The sequence below is a fragment of the Acartia tonsa genome, chromosome 2 (genome assembly GCF_053477335.1).
Source record: "Acartia tonsa isolate MP-2025a chromosome 2, ASM5347733v1, whole genome shotgun sequence".
NCBI classification, from domain to species: Eukaryota; Metazoa; Arthropoda; class Copepoda; order Calanoida; family Acartiidae; genus Acartia; species Acartia tonsa.
In genome coordinates, this window is record NC_137261.1 from 22,899,092 (window position 1) to 22,914,814 (window position 15,723).

The 15,723-nt window shown below is 34.1% G+C and overlaps 1 protein-coding gene across 1 annotated transcript; it reads right to left on the reverse strand.

Moving 5' to 3' along the window:
• Nucleotides 1-88: 88 nt before the first annotated feature.
• LOC145307097 (26S proteasome regulatory subunit 8) lies at nt 89-5,980 on the reverse strand. The gene is made up of 4 exons (XM_080149435.1): nt 5,808-5,980; nt 1,700-1,863; nt 1,276-1,374; nt 89-1,123 (listed from the first exon to the last, which is right to left on the reverse strand). The coding sequence occupies exons 1-4, from the start codon at nt 5,830-5,832 to the stop codon at nt 167-169; spliced, it is 1,245 nt and encodes a 414-aa protein (XP_080005561.1). The 5' UTR covers nt 5,833-5,980; the 3' UTR covers nt 89-166.
• Nucleotides 5,981-15,723: the final 9,743 nt, after the last annotated feature.

A 15,723-nucleotide genomic window follows, 5' to 3' on the forward strand; every position in this document is an offset into this window, starting at 1 on the left:
TAGTGTTTATATCTGAGGACTATTTTAACTATAAGTTAAATTAGAAAAAAAGAACTTAAATATTGGTTGAAACAAAAAGCGAAAAATATCCAAGGCATATTTTTATTAATGATACAATATAGTTACAAACATAAATTATAAATACATAGGGACAATGAGAAAATATTTATTTGAACAATTTCTTGATGGACATATTCTTTTCTGAATCCTTCTGCATAATCTTGGCCGTTGCCATCTCAAAGTCCTCCTGGGTGACGTGCACCCTACGTTCCCTGAGCGCGTACATACCCGCCTCTGTGCACACACCCTTCACCTCCGCGCCTGAGGATCCAGTCATCTGTTCAGCAATCTTGCGCAGGTTGATGCCGCGAGTCAAATTCATTTTACGGGAATGGATCTTGAGAATGTCGAGACGAGCCTCCTCATTTGGAGGTGGGAACTCGATCTTACGGTCAATACGGCCGGGTCGGAGCAGGGCAGAGTCAAGGATGTCGATACGGTTAGTTGCCATAATGACTTTAATATTCTTGGTGGCCTCGAAACCGTCCAGCTGATTAAGCAACTCCAACATAGTTCTCTGTACCTCTGAATCTCCACCACCACCGGATTCAATTCTGGCGGAGCCAATGGAGTCAATCTCGTCCATGAAGATGATGCTAGGCGCGTGTTCACGCGCCATCACGAACAACTCTCTGACCATCCTGCTGCCCTCGCCAATAAACTTTTGGACCAATTCGCTGCCGGACACACGGATAAAAGTACATTCAGTGTGATGGGCCACGGCTCTAGCCAACAAGGTCTTACCAGTACCAGGAGGTCCATACAGCAGGACACCCTTAGGCTGTGCAATACCCAGGGCATCAAAAAGTTCAGGATGTTTGACCGGCAGCTCAATAACCTCTTTAATTTCCTTAATCTGTTTGTCCAAACCACCAACCATCTCGTAGGTTGAATCGGGCACCTTTTCGACCATCATTAGGGAGACCAAGGGGTCAACCTTGTTGGGGAGGATCTTGTGCAATGTGTAGCTGTCGTTCTTTAGGGCCACACGACAGTTGGGAGTCACGTCATTGATGTCAATGTTCTTGTCGATATCCACAACAAACTTGCCCTCTGGATGAACCTTAAACAAAGAAAATCATCAAAATACGTATGTAAACAAAGTTTCACATCTAATAGAAGGATTTTCATTTAAATTGAATGATAGGAACACTAAAAAGTATGTAGGAAAATCTTAAATTAAATATTGGTTAAATATAACCATAAATAGCTTACCTTTACTAAGACCTTCTTTTTGTCCATAGGTTTGACTACCTCTCCAACATATGAACACTGTTCTTGTAAGTATTGCAGCTCCTCTCTCAACATGCGTACCTAAGAAATAGATGTTTAGGTATATGTTAGCAGAGATAAATGATACCTACCTAGTAAATTGACTAAGAACATTTTTGGCAACTTTGTATTTAATCAAATTCTTTTTATAGATAAGTTTAAATCAGAAATCTGGAGGATAAACAAAATTACGGCCATTCTTGTAAAACCCGATGAAGGTTTAATAAATAGTTCCCAATGTTTTAATCCAACCAAAAATAGGACGGGTTTCTTTTTATTAGCTTAGTGTGTATTTAATACTAAATTACGCGACAACTGCACCCAAATCCTCGATGAATATGGATGCAATAAGCTGACTTTAGTTTACCTTAGCATTTAACTCGTTACGCTGAGCTTGCAAACGGCGGACATTCATCTTTTTATCGTTAACAGTTAGCTGAAGTTCCTCGATTTTAGTGATGTAATAAGACCTCAATCCATCACCACCTCCAACGCCTCCAGCGGAGGGCTGGTCGACCTCCATTTCCACACCTTAAAATAGAAATGTTTAGATAAAGTTTAGCTAGCACAGTGGCCCTGCAGCGTAGTGTAGTGTATCTTTTGTAAACAACTTTAGTCGACGCGATATTTAGGCCAAATCCCGAAAAAATTAATCCTTTTAGTAGGTGTTAAAAACATCATATCTTTGTTCTTATTTAAGATAAATTAATAATTTTTTTTGCATAAATAGTTTAATTATGACCTCATTTATCGTTTTTTATAAAAAAAAATTAATATTTAATTTTTCTTAAGGGCAATTTAAGTCATTAAATATAAGGTATTTTTGAGCGTTTATTATAAGCCTAAAAATAGAGATATCGTTACACGCAGAAAAACGCGGCAAGAATATGCGCTTATTCGTGACTGTGCAAAATTTTATTACATTTGAACCGTGGGAAGTTCACCCCCTCTCACCCCGTGTGAGTCATACGTTAATTTAGCCGCAATTTTATGGTGATTTTTCGCGATTTGCGCTATTTCTCAGTGTAGTGTTATATAAACGGGAGATTATTATTGTATTCTTAACATTATATGTCGTACTATAATTGAATTTTTATTGAATAAAAAAATTGTTTATTAAAGCAAAGATTTTCTATAAAGGAGGATGTGCATAATTCCCATTTGGGCAGGGGGGGGGGGGTTAATCGAGAACCCTTAGAGCTAGAGGGAGCTAATTTTGGATTTAAGCTTCTATAGGGCCAAAGTTACTTTTAAAATTATCTTCGACCCCCCAACCCCCCCCCCAAAAAAAATAATTTAGGAGGGGGGGGGGGGCAGGTGGATTATATTATAGGGTGTTTCTCAGAAACGACTTGAGATAAATGGAGCAAACCTTAGAATAAAACTTTTGTAGGCCTATATTTGATTTTAGAATTATTGCTGACCACCCTCCCACCCCCAAACCCCTAATTTAGGGGGGGGGGGGCGGGTGGATTATACTATAGGGTGCTCCTAAGAAATACTTGCGATAAATGGAGCAAAAACCTTGGGATAACACTTTAGTAGTCCTATATTTGATTTTAGTACTATTGTTGACCAATGACCACTAAGAATAACTGAACTAAGTTACAATCACATATTTTATTTTGGGTCTTTCCTTCTAGGGGCTTGTGGAGCAAAAGTCCCCAACACTAAAAATAGGAGTTCTCAGCTTATTTTAGCTGTTGCCTTCGGCACCTCAGGGCTAAAAAAACAAGTTTTAATCTCATAATTGTACATTCTATATCTTAGAATATTATAAACATTATTCTGTATCAAGCAGTCTTTCAACAAATTTGCTTACAATTTTGATTATCCTCTTATACATTTATATTCTGATTGTTCAGTTCTGACACTATACACGGGTTAATGTCCATTTGTCCTACCATTTCTGTGCTTTGCTTTTATGAATGTTGTCATCCTTGTAGAATACAAATCTAAAATCAAGGAAAAATCCAGATTTTAAAATTTTTGGGTTCTATCCCTAGTGTTTTTTTTTTAAACACAAAAGTTTGAATAGTATTAACCACCAACCCTTTCCCCTTCAGATTAAGGGGTTTTGAGGTTGGGTGGAGGGTCAATGATATTTCAAAAGCCACTTTAGGCCTACAAAAGTTTATTACTAAAGTTTGGTCCATGTATCAGATGTGGTATATGAGTAGTACACACTAGTATAAAATAGTATTAGGCCTACTCAGGGTTTCGGATCCGGATCTGGATCCGGATCCGGATCCGCAAGGATCCGCATATTTTTGAGTCCAAGGATCCGGATCCGGATCCGCAAAAAAATGCGGATCCGGATCCGGATCCTTAGACTCCAAAAAATGCGGAAAAAAGGAAAAATCTACCTAAATTTATATAAAATCTCAGACATTCTCTTGATGAGAGCCAATCTTTAAGGTTTAGGTTCAGACTTGAAAATTAAAAGTATTTTTGACTTCGAATTAAAGAATAAAATTTTTTTGAAAAATTTGGTGATTTTATTTTAATTGTCAAAGATCCGGATCCGGATCCAGTAGGATCCGGATCCGCATCCGGATCCGGATCCGGATCCACACTGACCAAATTTTGAGGATCCGGATCCGGATCCGCATAAAATCAATGCGGATCCGAAACCCTGGGCCTACTAATGTTAAATCCAAGGTTTGCTCCATGGTTCTCAAGTGGTTTCTAAGTTATACACACTAGTGTTAAACACCAGCCTCCCATCTTTTTCCTTTGCCATAAGAGGGTTTGGGGGTGGGGGTGAGTGGGGGGTGAGCAATATTTATTTAAGTATTAAACCAGCTTCACAGCTCCCCTCAGTTAAGGGGGATTGGGGGTGGGTAAGTAGTCAACGATAATTCTGAAAATAACTATAAGCCTACAAAAGTGTTATCCTAAGGTTTGCTCCATTTATCTCAAGTGGTTACTGAGAAACACCCTATAGTAAAATCCACCTGCCCACCCCCCTAAATTAGGGGTTTGGGGGTGGGTGGGTGGTCAGCGATAATTCTAAAATCAAATATAGGCCTACAAAAGTTTTATCCTAAGGTTTGCTCTATTTATCTCAAGTCGTTTCTAAGAAAAACCCTTTAGTATGATCCACCCGCCTCCCCCTAAATTAGGGGTTTGGGGGTGGGTGGGTGGTCAACAAAAGTTCTAAAATCAAATATAGGCCTACAAAAGTTTTATCCTAAGGTTTGCTCCATTTATCTCAAGTCGTTTCTGAGATCTGAAACACCCAATAGTATGATCCACCCGCCCCCCCCCCCCCTTAATTAGGGGTTTGGGGGTGGGTGGGTGGTCAGCAATAATTCTAAAATCAAATATAGGCCTACAAAAGTTTTATCCTAAGGTTTGCTCAATTTATCTCAAGTCGTTTCTTAGAAACACCCTATAGTATAATCCCCCTGCCCCCTCCCCTAAATTAGGGGTTTGGGGGTGGGTGGTCAATGATAATTCTAAAATTAAATATAGGCCTACAAAAGTGTTATCCCAAGGTTTGCTCCATTTATCTCAAGTCGTTTCTGAGAAACACCCTATAGTATAATATTTTGTAAAAGAATTTTTTCATTAAGTCAACAAATTTTTTTTTTTTATACCTGTCCAGAGAGTCGATCTGGAAGCCTGCAGGATCTGAACCTGGAGGCCTATCCAAAAAATTCCAAAACTTGTAGATAATATATTATATAAAAAACTTTTATTATATTTAAAACTATCATCTAACTCAAAAGATAAAGCCGTTACACCATGTTTAAGCAAATTTGTCAGAACTTCTGTAATGTGATTTGAGTAAAAAAGTACGATTTTTAGTCAAAATTTGGCATATTTTGCTAAATTAACAGTAGAATTTATAAGTAAATTATTTTTTTCAGACTTTCTAATTAAAATACATGTTATCCCGTTTCTAAAATGGTAAAAATTAAGTCATAACTCCTAAAAATAAAAAAGTTATGATGTTTTCAACTGATGAGGTCACGATTTTTAAGCAAAAGATACGCTAGGGCCACTGTGCTAGGGATAAGTCAATTAAAGGTACATTATAACCTTACTTAAAATTTAGCAATATTTCTTCTAAATACTTTGAGCGAAAGAAAATCTGATTATTTAAAGTCTCATGAGCGTCAGATATTCATAAATAATGATAAATAAATGTCTTGATTTTGAATATAAGCGTTAGGTATGTTTAGCTATATAGTGTGCGAGATTTTGACGGACAAACAAATATTACAACTTCTTAATAAAAGGGTAAAATACAAGAAAAAAAACCTTATATTTTGATAAAAATCCTATACAAAGAGGAATTTACAGCTCAAAATTCTAAAACTTTGTCTTTCAACCACAAAAAAGTAGGTATTCGCTATTACGTTACCGGTATATAGATTTATTCTTATAATTTATACCATACTTTAGCAATAAAACTTGAATATATATTCTACATTATTAAAAAAACATAATAAATGATAGATTTATACCTGTTACCCTAGGATTAGGCGGCATCTTCTAGCTGAATTCTAAATAAATATGTTTAAATAGATTCAAAAATCACTCTCCTTTCCTCTTGTGTTTGTGATGAAAGTTGCTTGGTCACAGTTTTCAGAGAAATAATTTCAGCGGCATTCGCGCAATTTTAATTATTCCAAAGAGCATAGAGTAATTTAATAAGAGCAGCAAATTAAACATAATTTTACTATAAATAAGCCTTTTTTTGTAATAATGATTATATTTCTAAGCTTTAATTTCGTTAAATAATATTTTTATTACATTTTTGTGCGATATATCATGATGTTTTTAAAAAATTTAATTTAATTTGACGACAAACTGGGGGAATTTGGGAAAAACTTGCAATACCACAACAAACCATATTTATATTAAAATTATTCAAGTAAAGTTTAACCTAAAACTAGTATGAAATTTGAAACAACTATTACAATTCACTCTTATCTTTATAACATCTTTAATAACTCTTGTAGGTTGTCAGAATTTAATAAACAGAACGTTAATTTGTAAGCATAAACAAAAGTGTACACTTGCTAAATTGCGTAAATACAGGAATCAAAATAATAGGATAATTATATTATACTAAAATTTGTTGTCAAAAAGTTAAACTCAGCATATTTTAAATGGATGTATGGACTTTCTGGTAACGATTATAGATTTGCTACACTTTCTAAAACGTACTTAATTGTTATATGAATCATCATGCAAAGTTTGAAATTGATAGAACAATTCTAACATGTCTAAATTAACGGATGTACGGACTGACCATCATTATAGAACAGCTTCGCTTATAAAGGGCATTAGCCTTTTGAGAAGCTTATAGTGGTTTGGATATTTCTCTCATTTGCTAATATACAAAACAGCCCCCGCGTTTTCCTGGGATTAGAATCAAGCTGTATAGTAGCTGCCCAGTGTTCATATATGAATTATCATCAGTATTCTATCTTAAATATCAGAAGAGATACAAAGTGGAGGAGCAAACATTTTTCGGCACTTTTGTCCCTCCTTCCCCTCAAATCATGTGCAGAGCCTCGCCTAAAAACTTTCCTCTCTGGGTGAAGTTCTTCTAAGCTAGAGGCGTAGCCATGAATAAATAATAGCTTTTTTGCAATCCCTGTTATTAGCACAGCTATTCTTTAAGTAATTTATTATGCAAAACGTTGCTCTACGTCAAAAAATATAATTTAACATGAAACTGTGTTAGCAGCCTAACTGCTCCTTGACGGCTAAGCCGTTGGAACAAGAAAAATGAAGGAAAATAATCTAAAATAAATTGGATTTTGCTTCACCACTTAAGGACATCTTTGTCCTGGTTTTATATGTTATCAACCTTCCTATCTATTTGAAAGTTCGATGAATTGATAAACAGATTTTACTTCAACTACAAAACAAATTATTTTCTTTTCAAACTTTTATTTTTTAACAAAGCCCTATCTGAATATAAAGGATGAATAATTAGGACAAATATTATTAAAAACAAAACTATCACATAAATCAGAATTGGGGATGCACATGATTATGGCCCTATTTGCGTGTGGAGGGGGGGGGGGGGTCCGATAAATATTTAAATCAACCGTTCCCTCCCCCCAATCCAATAATCCACAGCTGTAACCTAGTCGCAATGTTAAAAAAAAATTATAACCAAAGCTGCAGCTAATTGCAAACCGCTTTGTTCTTTTTTTAAAAAAACCTTACAGCTTTTTTAAGCCCAAAAAATCCTTAAGTGGTAAGATAAATTTGTTGTTGTTGATTTATTGGTATCTTTGGCGTTCTTTATCATAATTGTTTTTAAGAAAATACCTCTCTTTCCTGACTGAATAAGTTCAATGCAAATCTGATTTTATCTTTTTATTTTCTGTGCAAACCTTACACGGAATTATTAGTAGCATAGCACAACTACTCTATAATTTATCTTTTATGTTGTGTATCTTACACAGAATTATTTGTAGCACAGCACATCTACTCTATATTTCATTTTCTATGTTTTTCTCATACAGAAATATTAGATGGAAAATATATTGACTCTATAATTTACTCAATGACAGATAAGCATTAATTAGTATAATGTATATTATATGTACTGCAAAATATTTTGATTAGATCGAATAGGCTTAGCTTTTTAGGGAATCTTGCTAAGGGTCTTTTAGGGCTCTATGGGTATCTCTCTCTCTCTCTCTCTCTCTCTATTCTATTCTTATTAGTATATTGTACATAGTTTGAATATTAAATATATGTCTTTTTCTCTTTTTTGTAAATATATTTTCACTTTTCTTAGCTCTCTACCTCTTTTTTTTACTCTCTAAACTTCATTCTTATCTATCTTACTATCCATTTAAAGAATTTAAAGAAAATATTTTTCAAAAAATTTTTGTCCTATTTTTAAAAGCGAATAATTTGGATCGATCGGTCCGTCCGTAACGGTTAGTTTTTTTCTCGTTTATTTAGTCTCATCGATTTATCAATTGATGATGAATCCTATAACAGTTAGGCATTATTTGGAAAGCATAGCAACTCTATAATCGTTAACAGAATGTCCGTACCTCCATTTAAATCATGTTGATTGTATTCTACAAAGGTTAATGTACGTTTGTCGTACCGTTTCAGAGCTTTGCTTTTATGGATGTTGTCATTCTTGTTTACAAACATTTTGGCCTATTTTTTCACTAATTACACGTACTTAGCTAAGTACCATAATTTGCAGAAAAAGATATTTATATCTGAAGCTGTCATTCTATCTGACAAAAAACTAGGGGTTTAAAACAATAATTTTAGATGCATTGTCCCTTTTTCCAGGATTTTCAATTTTGCTTGGACTAAGGAATAGATGAATAATATAAATAAAAGAGCAACTTGATCTTGTTTATGAATAAAAATAGTTAGTAAAACATTATTGGACGGGTACTTTTCTGCAGGCATTTTTGATCACAGAACCTTTGCTTAGAAAGAAGTTCTTATTTTGCATAGTGTCGAGTTACCGTTTATTTTAAACCAATGTATTTTTTCCTCTCTAACAATTGATAACATGCGCTTGACATAGCAGCAATATAAACCTTCTTTTACCTCTCATTACAGACTCGAGCCTATTACAGCCGTCGTATCTTGCGGACATATCCACGCTGAAAGTGTGATTTCATTAACAAACTTATACCTTTATCCTTTATTTTTCCTTCCTTTTTTGGGCAATAACTTGTCAAATCAACAATTTCTCAAAATTTGAGAAGAAAATTAGAATTTGTTTTAGCAGCTTTCATAGATTATTAACCAGAGCTGAAAGATGTATTTTAGTTTTAAAAATATTTTATTTAACCAATTTTGCAGTAAATTTCATTTTATTATAAAAGAAACTAAAAGATGTACCTCTAGGGGCACGTGAAGTTATGAGTGGGGAAGGGGGGGGGGGGGTGTCGTAGGATGTGAAGTTGAACCACCACCTTAGATTTTACATTTGGCCAGGGAAAAGTGATTTCTCTTGTAAGGTTGGATGCATTCTCCCTCAAATAGCCCCGAGGGGCCCGGGCTGGATTACTTTTATGATTTTAATTCTAATATTCGTGAAAAATAGTCTGTAATAGCATCACGTGATCTTTCAGTACGACCGAGAACTGGTTTTAATCCAGCGTTATTCAATAGCTTTCGAAGCCATACTTTAAAGCTGTATTATTTTTTGGGGTTAATAAGGTTCTTAGAAAATAAGCTACCTTAATCATTTCTAAAGCTATCCATGCCAGTTTTGCGCAAAAATACTGAAACTATCTAAACTACGCTGATTTAAAAATCAATTACTGGGCTGAGCTTTGATACTAATTTGTTTGTTTTAAACAGTGATGCTACTCTACAATCAAAAGTAACAGGATATATATTTGTATTATTGCTTGTCTCTTTATCTCTGGCGAATTATCTTTAAGTCTAGAATCTTTAGAAAATTGTACCTTCTGCTGCTATTTTATGCGTGTTAGGTCAGGGGGGAATCCTTTTGTCGTAATAGGACGAACTTATTACCACAAATAATGACTTCCAGACAAAGGGCGTGCATTAAAATTGTTGATAATCTTTTTAATGTTACTTAACCAAATTGTATTCTATAGTGGGTGTTATAAAGTGTTCTATGACAAGCAGATGATGCCTTTAGCTTATCAAGACGTCTTGAAATCGACGCGACGGAGTATCCTGCCCCAAAGAAGATGGAAGAAAGACGGACTAACAATATTAGATTTATAGCAGCTACGTACTAGAATCTGTAATAAGGAACCAAAAAAGATTATATTTATATGCGCTGTTTTTATTAGCGAAGCTTTTTTTGTAAATCACTTTGTTCGGCTGTTTGTCCGTCTGTCTGTATTATTCTGGATGAAAAGGAATTTTCTTGACTTCTATTAAAGATAAACAGCTAACTTTTTTGGTAAAGATTCCCCTTTCAGCATTTCTCAAGTCTCAGCATTTTTAGTCCGGCTGTATGTTGGCTGTGATTTATGGTGGAGATTTGAGTTCACCTCTTTACTCAACCACACTTTGTTGTGTTTCTTTTGAATTTCTAAAAAATTAAATAAATGTAATGGATATTATCATCCTTGTTAACACATGTCCTCATGTTAATTTTCAACTAGGTAGAGTTGATAATAATATTGATTTTCATCCTGGTACACAAAAAGTGACTTTGACACTATACAGCAAATCTTTTTCTTAGGGTTGCTAACCGCATATTTATAGAGCCGCTGTGCCCCTGTGTATTTAAAGGGTCTTGAAAATAGATAAAAAACCATCCCAAGGATTAAATCTGAAAATGAAGTAGCTTAAAACCATCATGTGACCTTACCTTAAAATAGAGAACCAAATCAGTTCAGTAGTTAGAGATCTTAAGCTTCAGAAAAAAACTTACTACTTCATATAAGAGGATATAGTATACACTTTAAAAACAAGGACAATTGTGTCCAAACGTAAGAAGGCTGCAACAAAAATTTATGTTAAAATAGGAAACTAAACTGTAATACAGTAACATTCTTACATATTCCATCTTTAAAAATAAACCAAAATATACTCTGTACATATAAGAAGCTTCCCTGCAAAGGAGAAATCAGTCGGTCAAGTGCTTGCCGAGTTCTTATCAGACAGACACACACATATACTGCTTCTAATGAAAGCATTTAATATTACTATTCGCTGAAATGCCGCATTAATTCCTCAGAAAAATTGCGGCTACATCACCCTAACGTTTTTCTCAGATGATTTCTTGCACCACACTGAGAGAAAATTAAATCTGTGCTAATTAGTGCTTGTGTTTTTACGCAGCGCAGATACTCTATTCCTCTCCGCTTCTGTACGTTAGTAAATAATGTCATAACAGCAGGGATAAGACTATGGAAATAGACGATAAGTTATTTTCATCCCAAATGATAATAAACAAAATTACCCCTTTCTAAATTAAATTATACAATATATCTTATAAAATTTAGTCCAACACATATTCAGTTCATATTTTGAATTGAGAAAAATTTAGTTTATTTTGGTTGTCTAATACGCTGTCTATAAACTAATGGTTGTCCTTGTTAAATAGTTTTTACACATAAGAACCTTTAATTAAATTTACACACTCAAATATTCACACACATACATACACACACTTTTTTTTGTTGCTATTTAATAACATGTGTCTTTTTTCTTCTTTTCCTCAATTTCTCCTTTTTGTGTAATTTTTTAACCTAATTATTAGTGATTTTCTAATTCTTCTTATTATGCTTAATTTTTAAAAGCGAACCTTTTTATAATTAGGGTCGGTCCGTCCGTCCGTCCGAGATAGTTAGCTTTTATTCGTTAATTTAGGCATGTTAGAAATGTTCTATCGATTTCAAACTTTGCATAGTGATTCCTGTAGTAGTTAGGTACGATTTAGAAAGCGTAGCAACTCTATAATCGTTACCAGAAAGTCTGCAAGTCCATTTTAAACATGTTGTTTTTTTACTTTTTTAATAACAATTTTTTATGTGATAAAATCATCCGATTGATTTATTTTTTGATTACTGATTCCTATTACAATAAGGTACAATATTATGAGCTAAGCATCTCTATAATTAAGTATCAAAAATGTCAGTATGTCCTTAAACAGAATTCTGTATTTAAGAAGTTTTGCAACAAATTTACGTATAATGTTGTCAAACCTTATATTTTCATATTTTGTATATTCAGTTATGACACTCAACAAAAGTTAATGTTCGTCTGTCATGTTCGTTTCAGAGCTTCGCTTTTATGGATGTTGTCATCCTTGTATTTATTTTTATAGTAAATATACTTATGTCTCTTTTTGTAGACTTAAGAGGATTATAAGTTCACCTAATTAAATACATTTTTATTATGTCTCTATCTTTACCACCTTTAAATTTATTTGTGTTTATTTTTCCTTCTCTTTCACAAATATATATTTTTTTTCTTTTCTCTTTATCTCTTTTTCTTTAATCTATGTATCTCTCTTTTCAATCCCTTTCTCTATTTATCTATCTTTATACAACTATCTATCTTTTTGGTTAAATCCTCTCCTCTCTTTTATCCGCAAAAATAGCCGAAAGCCTGCTTCTTACCGAAAAGAAGTTTCCTGGAGAATTGAAGATTTATAATAAAGCGGTTTATGTGAAGTCTTGTTAAACACATCTATTAAATAAAGTTGTAAGGTTTTTTTTGTTTGAAGTAAAAGATCACAAGGATGGCTAATCCGATTTAATTATGTTTTTAGGGAATCCTCATATATATCTTGGGGTAGTTTTAGGCTGTGTAAAAGCCTTTAGATGCTAGGGTCGCAACCGCTAGTTTTAATGTAAAAAATATATATTTATAATTGAATAAAAATCACGAAACCTGTATATGATACTGTGCACTATATATACAATTACACAAAGTATAGCAAACTGAAATCGTGCAAATAATTGACATTTAACGTTTCAAGAGTTATGTTGAAAGGTTTATATTGTTAAATACACACACACACACACTTACGCCCTTATAACATACGCAATACGCACTTAGAAGTAAGGATTTTGAAAAGTAATGGATAGATCTTTTTATAATCGATAATACTGTCTTATGTCACAATTCCATGACAGATTAAAACATTTATTTTAGGTTCCTTAACAAATTTCTGCTTTTTGTTGTCCCCTAGAGAGGTAAGGGACATTGGACTGTAAATTACACTAGTACCCAAAGTTTTATGAGAATGTTATATTATTCGTTAAAACTTTTTATAATTATAATCTTCCGAACCTTCGGTAATATCGATATTATAATCCTTGTTTGTTGTTATAATGTATTATCTAAAAGTCTCTGGAATCGACGCGACCTATTGGTAGACACTTGTTAGGAAATAATTGCTAAAATGTCGTAACTATAACAAGACTGTTTAGTATTCGTAGATAGGACGCTCTATATCCTACCATTTAAAGTAGTAAGGGTTTTTGTCTGAAGATTATGATCTCAATAACTACTGAACCGATTGGGTTATTTAATTAAGTAAAGCTTCACATAGGTCCTGTGATGGTTTTAGGCTTCTTTTTTTCAGATTTACGGCTTGAGATGATTTTAAGTTATTTTTCTAGCCCCTCTTTGACCTTCCGAATACTATATTTTTGTAGCGAATCTACATTTCAAGTTGTAAGTGTGTGTAAGTAAGTTTGTTGTAGATTGCAGCCACGCGTTAATTTATCTCAGCTTTGGAGTTTAAAAAGGCAAAACTCATAGTTTTTTTTGGAAAAATAACGAAAAGATTGATCAATAGGCGACAGAAATTAAAAGATATATACATATGCTTTTTCTTAAAAGAAAATTGCAAATAATTGTAACTTTTTTGCATTATTTCTAAATATAACTCCCTTTTAAAACTTTCTTACAGATTAATTGAATATTTTCATATAACATAAAGAAGTTAATTACCTTACCATACCTCGTACGGGCGGGATTGCAGTACCGGACCTTATCGACTTGATGTACTGTCCAGGTCCTGGTCCAGCAATCCAGGAGAACTAAGGATGACTAACGCACCCTTCTCTGTCCAAACACCCAAGGATATTAGGCTAAGTAATATCCATCAGACAACCAACTCTCTGTGATGCACGACCTTTGTCTGAGAAGTCCCAACTGTGCATGGTAACGAGTTGCGCCTGTTTTGGGCCAAGGCATTCCCCCTACTCTAACTATTTATGTCGCGCATCTGACATAGCAGCAGTAGGAACCATTTTTAACGTCTTTAGTTATGACGCGGTGTCGGCCCGAGATTCGAACCTATCACCTTCCCGACGACGAGCGGATGCGCTACGTGTTGAGCCACGGTCGCGGGTTAAGAAGTTAATTATATAAGAGCTTCTCTATATCAGATAACTATCGGCTACGTCACTTCTTAGAGGCCTCTAGGGGAACTAGAAGGAAGTGAGCAGGGAAAAGAGAATGTGATTCTGACAAACAATTCTAAAGGAAAATGTCTCCACAACCCCCTTCCCCTTTACCTCCCCTTCTTACCCACCCCTCTTCAATTACATAAAAATATACTTCCACCTTACTTTAAAAGGTTTCGTGATTTTTTTTGTAGAATTGATTGTTAGAATAGCTACCTCTGTAAGTGAGTGATCTTCCACTTTAAATTATAATTTTAAAAATAAATTGTAGGAAATTGAAAGAGGGGGACATCTTTTCTTGGGCAATTATTAGCAGGGTCATGGTTATAAACCTTCCCTAAACCTACGAGATGCTTCACTGTAAAGGAGAACTATGTCGATACATATCGGTTAGCGAGATCCTTCGGTACACACAAACAGACAGACAGACACACATCCTTTTACTTTTATATCAGGATAAATTATTATATATATATGTATGTACTTATATAGAATAGAAAACAGATGTACACTACCCCGTCCCGGATTTGAAAAATTTTGTTAAAATTTTTGCCCCCAGCCAAAATATGGTTGATTTATGCATAAAAATGACCCATGCAAAATATTTTTTCTGTAATGCAAAAATTGCGACGGTACAAGCACTGCAAAGTTTTTAAAATCTGCAAAAAAAACCCTGTTTTTATGGCTTTTTTGGGGCTTTTGTACCATCACAATTTTAAAGATTTTTACAAAATTTCAATTCAAGTGTGTTGATATATACCTGAAATTTACCAAAAAAAATGGGGGCAGTCTCAATTATAACATATGAAGGTGTAGCAAGTAATCTTCCAAATACAAAATTGTCAAATTGCATACATATATAATAGGATTGGGCCAGATACTTTTTTCGACGGATATTGGATATCTGGCTGATTTATAATGCCGGATATTCGACATCTGGCCAGATATCTAGCAAATATCTGGTAATTTGGCCGGATATCTGGTTATTCGACCGGATATCCGGTAATTTGCCGGATACCAAATATGTTGCTTTTTAAATCATCCGGATATACGGTATCCGGCCAAAAAAGTATCCGGTCTACCTCTATTATATAAGTTTGATGCACAAAACTATCCCTTCTGTAGATTAAACTTAGCGGTTGAAACGTTTATACACTTAACTTAATAAACCAACCAATCAAAATTCAATAAAATTTTCAAAAGTTGTTAACCTAATGAATTAGAAAAACAATTATAAAACTTTGGGGACAAGTGAAATAAACAGTCCAATTTCCCCTCCCTCTCTGAATTATACCAGAGTGTACCAAAAGTCTAATAATAACTAGGGAGGCAGAGCACAATGGGCTGTTAATTACACTAGTCCCCGAAGTTTAAAAAACTTTTTGATTTGTTTGCTCAACAACTTTTTAGATTGTTTGAAATTTTAATTGGTTTAATAAGACGTTCTAACCACCTATTGTAATCAACAGAAAGGGTAAGTTTGTGTATAATCATGGGGTATACACGTCCATTTATCAGCCAT

Coding starts and splice junctions, on each gene's coding strand:
- LOC145307097 (XM_080149435.1), bottom strand. CDS start 5,832: ATGCCGCCTAATCCTAGGGTAACAG. Junction 1,375..1,699: donor GTAACGAGTTAAATGCTAAG/GTAAACTAAAGT, acceptor TCTATTTCTTAG/GTACGCATGTTGAGAGAGGA. Junction 1,124..1,275: donor AAAAGAAGGTCTTAGTAAAG/GTAAGCTATTTA, acceptor TCTTTGTTTAAG/GTTCATCCAGAGGGCAAGTT.